The sequence below is a fragment of the Malurus melanocephalus genome, unplaced genomic scaffold (assembly GCF_030028575.1).
Source record: "Malurus melanocephalus ecotype Western Australia unplaced genomic scaffold, MMel_1.1 scaffold_64, whole genome shotgun sequence".
NCBI lineage: Eukaryota > Metazoa > Chordata > Aves > Passeriformes > Maluridae > Malurus > Malurus melanocephalus.
This window is the reverse complement of record NW_026623296.1, coordinates 441,965-451,036: the sequence shown is the minus strand read 5'-3', so window position 1 is coordinate 451,036 and position 9,072 is coordinate 441,965. Positions and strand designations below refer to the sequence as shown.

Here is a 9,072-nt window from a genome sequence, read left to right as displayed (position 1 = left end):
TGTAGTGGAGACAGAATGAACACTCCACACAAAGAGAAAAAAAAAGTATCAGTATTATTAAGGCCATAACCTGTCACCATTCTGTGCAAGAACACCACTGCAGTAAAAATGTTATGTTAGAAAAGACAATCTGATGACAGGACAGGGCCTGAAGACAGACACACACACCATGGAAAATAACAGGCTGTCTTAAACAGTAGCAGAAGGCTGGCCCAGTTCAGACAAACAAGTATTAGAAATGTACTAGCACCATCAACTTTTGGGTTAAAGCCCTTAAAGGGGTGAAAAAAAAGGTTTTAATCAGTGTTAAAAAAAAAAAAAAGTTTTTACAGCACTAATCTATGTGGCAAAAAACAGGTGTCGGGATTTTTTCCCAACTATCATTAAGCTCAGTCTCAGCAAAAATCCACAGACAGGAACTGGTACAACAATATGAACAGGCCTCCATCCGGGGCAAAGGTACTCCACAATCCAATTCTGACTTGAGTTCTTCTCCCAAATTGCAGTGCACAAACAACATCACAAACATCTTAGCAGACTTCAAAAACAGTACAAAAAGAAGAGATCATTATGAATCAGAATCTACCATTCCTCTCTATGTACTTTCAATCTAAATCTAAAAAAAAAAAAAGCAACTAAACTTAGTGATATTGCCTCAAATTTTACCCGTATTAAAAAAAAAAAAAGTCACTTCAACACATCTTGAACATCCTTAACTATTAATGCTAGATTTTCTTTCACTGTAGTGCATAGTTATTCTGGCTGTTCCACTTCATTTGCTTTTACCACCAAAAAAACCCCTTTAGTATGACATGATTAAGTGTTTACCAGAAAAAAAATGCTGATAATTGCACTTTGTAACCTCCTCACTTCCCAGGAAAGTATCAGTAAATATGAAACTGAACCAACAATTCCCTCCCTGGACTGCAACCTTTAAAGAGCACCCATCCCCATATACAAAAAACTGTCTGTTTCAGCTTACAATAAATACTGACAGAATTTCTTTGTTTTCTTTTAAGACATGTTTTCTCTAGCATCAAATTACCACTGAAATCACTAAGGCCTGTTACCCAAAAAAAAAAAGAAAAAAAAAGAAAAAAAGAAATTTAAATAACTTTCTGAAGACACTGCGGATACAATTTAGCAACAACACATTCAAAATGCCGGCCTAAATCCCAGAGCCTGTCTGGAGTCTCATAGACTTTCTGCCATTGGTCAGTGACCTCATCGTACTGGTAGAGTGAATTCTTCCTGCTGGTTCTGAAAACGTGCTCTTCAACAGTGACTTGAGTAGCTCTGACAAAGAGATGGAGTTTGTTTTTGAGGAGAACGAGTTTTATGTATGGATTAATGGACTGATCACASGGGAAGTCTTTCTTTCGAGTCCACTTGTTCTGTTCAATGTCGTAGGCCTCGACGGTGAACATGCGCTGATGGTTCCCACAGGTGCCAGCTATGTAGTAGATGGAGTTGTTGTACACTGTTGCCAAGCCTTGGATTCTAGGCACAGTCATTGGGGTCAAAAATCCCCAGTAATCCTTCTGAGGATCGTAGCAAAGGAAGAATTCCCCTGGAAAGAGGAAAAAGTAAACATAATTTATGCTTTGTTTCTAGATCAACCATTCTGTGGCAATTAAGCTTTCAGGTATGTTCTTCCACAGACTGAAACACTCTACCATTTTCAAAACCCAGCATCCCATTAAACACCCCAGCAGGAACACCTGCTTTCTTTCTAGTGCATTAGAAAAATATTAATGGAGTGACTAAAAATTTCTATGAGCTTCTGTTTCAGCTGAAGCAGAGGGAATTTGAAGCACATCAGAAACACATTTTACATAGATTCTATTTACATAGATAGTATCCTTCATTACTTCTAAACCATGCTTATTAATTTGGAACAAAACCTTTCAAGATTCCAGTCTTGAAATGTCTGAAGTACATTTGTTTCACTCTTTATCATCTTCACAATGTGCCATCTGCAGATGGGTAGTCTCACAATTATTTGCTCAGGTTTAGAAGCTTTCAAACACTGACTTCTGTCTTGTACTACACTCAGATTTTGAAGTTACTCTTATCAGGAGGCTGGGTTACACATTTAGCCTGTTTTGCTTACAAGGAGGCCAGGTGAAAACCTGCACGAAGCTACTGATTCATAGTTAGGTTTGTGGTCAGGTTATAAAACATCTCTGCTGATCAGAGCACAGAGCAGGATCTACAGACTGTACCTAATGGAAGTCCAGATGACCAAAAACTCACRCTCTGTGCATTGCATGAAAAGAACACGATAAAAACCACCTTGCCTTTTGGAAGTAAAGTCCAGGGCAACAAAGGCGAATAATTGCCAAACATTAGCATAATTCCAATAAAATATTGATCTCACGTGGCTAGTTTAAGAATTTTAACCAAGCTACTGTGTGACCAAGCACCTCAAGTATAACAAAGAACAAAGAAATGAAACAGTAAAATGGGTGGAACAGAGTTTAAGAGATTAAGTCTTACAGGTAATACTAATTTCGGTTATTCATTTTTGTTTCACTATGCAATCTCCTGTGACTGACACTTGCATTCTATTGATATTTTCACACTCTCATCARTTTTTATTGACTACTCCAAACTTAGGAGTTTTCCCTAGAAAAACTACTAAAAGCTAACCTCTTTGTACCACAGCACAACTCAGTSAAGGTTTTATCTAGCCACCCATAACACTACTGCTTAGAATTTGCTGGTTAGCACAGGAAGTAGCTTATTTAAATGAGCATTCAGTTGTCACTTAAAGCACTGAAGTATAGAATTGGTGAAGCTAACATTTGTAAACAAGATGAACCGTTATTCTATAGGTTATAATAGTATCATCCACCTTTTATMAGTTCTAAGAAATATTTAAAGGACAAATACTAAGTACAATATTCTTCAGAATTCCTTTCTAACCACCTAAAGCAGATATCTGACCCAAGCGAGAGAGATTTAGATAACTTTTAAGCATAACAGAATTATTTAAAGCAGCAAGAGTCAAACATACAGAAACAATGGAAAAAAAAAAACTCTGCAAGTCACATGGAAGACCAGGAATGCAATTAAGAAATCACATTCACTTCTTYTGGTAAATAACAAGGACCTTACAGTACTCTCTATCCTGTTTGTTTCCTGTGGTCCAGCTTTGCATGTATGGAAGTGAATCAAGAGGAGCTGGTATGCATCTGAGACCCCACCTTCTGCAGGTGTTCACAGAGGTGGCCCTCAGCAAAACAAAACCGAGACACCTCCCCCTCATTCTTTCTTTCCGCTTTCTGGGCCTCTTACCACAGCCTCAGACCAGTCTCAGCACTTTTCAGTGTGCACTGAATGTAACGACAACACTGTAATTACTGACAAAAAAAACAGAGCTAACTAAGAAAGATGCTTTACCTCTTTCTAGTTTCTAGGATGACTTCAGAAAGCAGGGCAGGGCAGGAAATAAAGACCTAGAGTTGTTAATTGACTTTTACAAGTCACCAAGAATAAAGACACCAGGAATTTTCTCATCTTTAGCCAAATAAAATGCAAAGGGCTTTTTCATAGAACAGTAGCTTTTCTTCGTTGGTGCATTTCACCCGGTAAAGACTTAATAAAAAAATTTCAGAGTTAAGTTTAATACTGTACTGTTGACTCAGAAAACCACCAAAAATGCCATCTGTGCAATAATCCAGTACTACAACTTCGTGACACATTCACAGGGCATGAGAATTCAAGCAGCAACCTCCCTCTTCCTAGTTTTCCCACCCCCCATTGCCCAAGGGGTTTTTCCAAGTTGCTTAAGAAAACAGATAGTCAGAATGAATAATCCCCACTTCCAATAAAACACCACAGAGTCAGTCAAACCACCTTACCCTGTAGAACATAGATGTTATCCTTATACTCCACAGCACTATGGAACTCCATTGCTACCGGCATGGGACACACAGCCGTCCAGCAGTTCTCCCGGCTGTCGTAGCACTCCACAGACTTGAGGGAGTTCCTCCCATCTCCTTCATAAACTCTCCCCCCGATGGCATACAGCTTCCCACAGCAGTGAACCAACTTGCAGCCTATTCTGGCCCGCAGCAAAGGAGCCTTGGGAATCCACCTATTGCCAGAGTGATCGTACATCCAAAAATCACTCTCTGCTCGGTGGTCAATGGAGACCTCGCTGCTGCTTGGCCTGTAACCACCCGCAATGTAAATATCGTTATCAGGAGACACGAGAATTCCGACCTCCCTCAAGTCATTTGGTGGCTTGCATAGTTTAAACACTCTCCCTGTGACCGAATCTAAACAAGGCACTGTTTGCTTCTTTCCTGAGTGTTTGTGGGCAGCATCAAAGCATATGATCATTTCGGAAGCGGTCATTCCAAGMCGTTGTGTGTAGCCATTGGCACTGGGTTGTCCCTTTTGTACACAGCTTTTGGCCATCGCCTGTGCAAACACGGGAGGGATTTTCTCTAAAAATGTCTCATCCAACAGAGGCATACGAATGCATTTGGCAAATATTTCTGGAAGGTGCACTTCTCTCTTATKTTGCTCATGCTCAAACCACCTTACAATGCTCTCATAAACATGTTCTTCTTTATCTACATTTAAATCGTCACTGTTGAGGATACTTATCAGTTGGTCTTTTCTCAACTGAAGAAACTCTTGCTCTTTGGTGACACTCAGAAACTTCTTGCGAATGTAGTCTTGTGACCTGTCTTTGAGTTCCTGATGACCGTAGTGATCAGCAAAGATGAACACCCCAATGGAGTTYTGCGGGTCCAAGTGACTGATCATGTATTTAGCACACTGGTCTTGTATGGAAGGGATCTGGAAGATACTGGCTGCAGTGAACAGAGCTTGAACGTTGGCCTCTGTCAGCACTACTCTGGAGGTATATGCATAGTTCAACACTAAATGCATCGACTCTGCTTCGACACCAACGATCCGAACTTCCTTCTGGGTACTCTCGGTAAGGCCGCTCGTGAACATCGATCTGCAAAACAAAAATATTCAGTAGTTTGTCTGTAATTACTATTAACTGCAGGTGTAAAATTAAATATACAGCCAATCTCATCAGCACACATACATTTATACAAGTGTTAAACTGTCTTGTTGGGGTACCTAAATTTAAGATCAGTTCCACACTTACTGAAATTGAAGCGGCCAGCTGAAACTTCTTGCTTAATTATCTCACTAACCACAGGTTAAAATTCACTGATTTACGAGCAAAGCTCATGACAAATCCAAGTCTTCACACTCAACTTCTAGCAAGTTATTTCATGTGCATATTGTAGCATGCTAAAATACATACATTTCAAAGAAAACRAAGAGTTTCATTGTGGTCTTACTGTATTCTGGATACTCTCAGCACTGCAGGCAGTTTTGYTTGGTTTAAAATTSTGTGACATTTTCTCCAATGAAACCTTCCTTTGAGAAACAGACACTGCTAATTCACTGACCTTAAGAGAACAATAATCTTCACTTGTTAGGTACACTATATTATCTATAAATAAATACGAGATTATTATAGATATGGTTTTTTTTATATTTTCATTTAACAGAAAGAAGKTCTATCTGCTTTTGATCACCACCAGAACAATGGACCATTGTACCTGAAATAAGGACTGATTGCAGCAAGAACATTCCTATGACAGGAGAATGTCTTCCCATGATCCACTTCCACTACTATATCTGTCAGCTGTCCTTCATCATACATGGTTTTCAGCTGTTGGAGGATACTACAAGCATGGAAGGGGTCCATTCCACTGATGACTGGGTTTGAGGGAGGAATTCCGTTCAGTGTTTGTGAAAACTGACTTGGTTCTACAAAGCAAAATTGAAACTTTAACAAAAAACAACCAGTGACAAAAAACAGTCTCCAAAAAAATCATACACACGCCAAAAAAACATGCATGACCAAGAATTAGCACAAATTAATATCCTTCCTTTGTCAGCATCACCGCCAMCCAACAGCACACCAAACATTTCCACAGGTGAGTAAATATATTAAGGTGCCTCCATTATTTTGTTCCTTTTCACAATGTACATATCAGTTACCATTAAACTATACATTTCATATTAAAAAGTTAATATCCATTAACAGTAAAGAAAATCATACAAATACTTCATATCACTGGGGAGGGGGGAAATCAAGTCAAGGAAGACACTTACTGACTTACAAAACTAAAGACAACCAAGGAACAAAGAGGAATAAAACAAGTCCCCAACCTACCCCACCATTACACAAGTCTGTATGTAAATATTTAACTTCACATTGAAACAGGAACTGGCTCCTGCCTTGCACAAGTGATGGCTGGAGCAGAGGCTCATGAAGAAACTGCCCTACAATAAATCTGCTGGGCAGCAAACTTAAACTCACATAGAGTTACACGTTTTCGCTACAAATAAAACAGAATTATAATTCAAAATTTCTCAGGTGTGAAGGAGCTCGTATATCACCGTGGAAACATATTTAGTAGAGCATATGCTGCTAAATAACATGTGATAAGCCTAATGAAGTAAATCCCAAAGTGAAAATTGAGCAATAGCTCAAGCACAAAAATCCGTTTCGTAATAGCAACAAAATTTTTACGCAACAACAACAACAAAGGAGAGCTCAAAAGAAAAACATTAGGTGGCAAGAGCTGCAAATCAGGTAAAGCTGCTGACTTCAACAGAGTGCTTCCAACAAAATTTGGACAACACAAAGGGGCAAAGAGAAAAGAGAGCACACCCATTTTCACAGAAGCCTTTCATCAAACCAACTCCCCTCTGCCGGCCGCCCTCCCCTCACACAGCAGGGGGGTCCCTCATGGGACACACTCCTCCCAGCCTAACACAGCAGCACGCTGCCTTGCACACCTCCTCTCTCACACAGCCGCTTGCTCAGGTGCCCTCTCCCCTCACGCCATCATCTCCCATACCCGAGCACCGCTGCCCCTCTGGGGGTCCCCTCAGAGCCTCCCCAGCCTGGGCACCCCCGAACCCCCTCACACACTGCCCCCCCCGCCCCAGCACAGGCCCGAACCCGTTCATCGCCCTCCCTTTCCCCCCGACACCCCTCAGCACACAGGCCCCATCACCCCTCACCAGAACCCCCCGCTCTCGCACCGGCGCCCCGCACCGACCTCCCAGCGCTGCCATCCTGGGCCCCGCTCGGGCAGCGGCTCCGGGGGCGGCCCGGCAGGAAATGTCACCGCGCCGCTTCCCCCGCTCACCGCCAGCCGCGCACCCGGCAGCATCGGCCACGCCGATTGGTCGTTGCGCCCGCTGCCTGCTGGGATTTGTAGTGCGGGCGCTCCGCCCCCAGCGCGCGAGGCATGCCGGGAGCTGTAGTCCCTGATTAGCGGGACAGCTGGGAGTTGTAGTTCCCGGAGGGGGCGGGCCTTGTTGGTCGCGTAGCAACGAGGCGGCGGCGCCTGAGGCCGAGGCGCCATTTTGGGCCCTTGGGCAGAGCCGTGTTGGCGGTGCCAGCGCCTTGTCCAGGAGTGTCAGAACCTGTTCCCTGCTAACCATGGACGCCCGGCTGAAATGGGCTCTCCACAGAAATAAATTACCCCTTCCAGTCCCCAATCCCTGCAATTCTCCTGTGCACGCTGAGCCGTGGCTCCTGGGGCAAAGCCTCCCTAAGGGAGCAAGGGTGTCACCCTGAGATGGCTCCCAGCAGGCTGGGCAGGGCTGCCACCACCATCGCTGCTGAAAAATAATCTGCAAACGTCCTGATGCTGCAAGGATGTGAGACCCATAGCTGTGCAAGGCTAAATTCACCTTTAATGGAAACCAATAATGAGGCGCTCGGTCTGAAACCTTATTATACCAGGAATATTCTTAATTTTTCCAGGGTTGTTAACCCCAGCATTCTGTGGGCAGCCAGATCAGCCCTACCTGTCCCAYAGAGGAGCTGAACAACTGCAGCACACAAGTTACCATTTTGTTGCCCCTGATTCTAAATATCACGTTTATCTCTCCATCCCGGAGAAGTGGATGATAGTCACCAGCTTTTCCAGTTTTCTGCAGCCATTAGCCACAGTGGAAGAAGTTTTGGGTTTTTTTTTTCCTTTGTGAAATACAATTGACAAAAGAAGAATTAAGGAATGGAAGCATTGCAAAGTCCTGTCTGTTTTTTGGGTTTTTTTTTTTTTTTTTTTTTTTTTTTTTTTTTTTTTTTTTTACTCAAAACAGATCTAATACAGCTTCACAGCTTTTAGCTGGGAAGTGTGGTAGAGAAGAAAAAGCAAACAAAACCAATTGATACAATATTTTTCAATTAATTTCCCTTTAACTCTCAGAAATACTATATGACCACTTCTCTAAAGCAGGTGAATTTAAAGGCAGTGCCTTTAAACCCCACTGGTTTTAGTTTTGCTTGCAAGGCACAGCCTTCCCCTCACTCAGCAATTATCAGTGGTGTCCAGGCTGCTCCGATGATAATGCTGCACAACGCAGGAGTGATGGAGACTCTGATGAAGGAGGTGTAAAAGAAAATAGAACTTCACGTCTGCAAATCGATTCTGCAGTTTTCCAATTTCCCCATTCAGCAATGGCACGGCCTGTGAAATTGTCCCTAGAAATATAAAACGAAGGGATGGAGAATTCCTCCACTCTTACCCTTTAGCAAATGACATTGCCTGATACAGTTCATTTCCTTCGGTGTGGGCGCGTAGGCTGGGCTGGATTAGTGTTAAAATGCAGAAGCCAAATGTAGAATGTTTTTTAATACAGATCCCGCATTCAACCGGCACTTTGGAGCAGGGGCTTTTCTTGAAATGGCTTATCTTCCTATGATTTTTGGTGAAGCAAGTAAATTGCCATACAAACAGGTTTAGATGTGCTTGAAGAGGCATCAATAGCAGCGCTTTTGCTAAGGCTGAAGTTTTTCTCAAGTGGAATAACACCATCACCCCCTCCCCGCCCTGGAAACCCCCATTAGCACTCCCAGGATGCAGCACTCCCATAGAAGTCCAGGGATCTGGATTTTTCACCCACTTCTGCACACTATTCCCTGGAACTCTGAAGGTCAGAATGAGACCTRTTGCCTGTGCAAGCTGCTCTGAAATCCATGGCAGTCGTTCATGTTAAAGCTTC

The 9,072-nt window shown here is 42.6% G+C and overlaps 1 protein-coding gene across 3 annotated transcripts; it reads right to left on the bottom strand.

Moving 5' to 3' along the window:
- Positions 1–647: 647 nt before the first annotated feature.
- KBTBD8 (kelch repeat and BTB domain containing 8) lies at positions 648–7,229 on the bottom strand. Of its 3 annotated transcripts, none has more exons than XM_057366350.1 (4): positions 7,116–7,229; positions 5,601–5,811; positions 3,867–4,981; positions 648–1,570 (listed from the first exon to the last, which is right to left on the bottom strand). In XM_057366350.1, exons 1-4 carry the CDS (start codon positions 7,129–7,131, stop codon positions 1,107–1,109), a joined length of 1,806 nt encoding a protein of 601 aa, XP_057222333.1. In that variant the 5' UTR covers positions 7,132–7,229; the 3' UTR covers positions 648–1,106. The 3 variants fall into 3 exon arrangements, with proteins under 3 accessions (XP_057222333.1, XP_057222335.1, XP_057222334.1); XM_057366352.1 differs by lacking the exon at positions 7,116–7,229 and adding an exon at positions 7,078–7,100; XM_057366351.1 differs by lacking the exon at positions 7,116–7,229 and adding an exon at positions 6,221–6,822.
- Between the last annotated feature and the right edge of the window lie 1,843 nt (positions 7,230–9,072).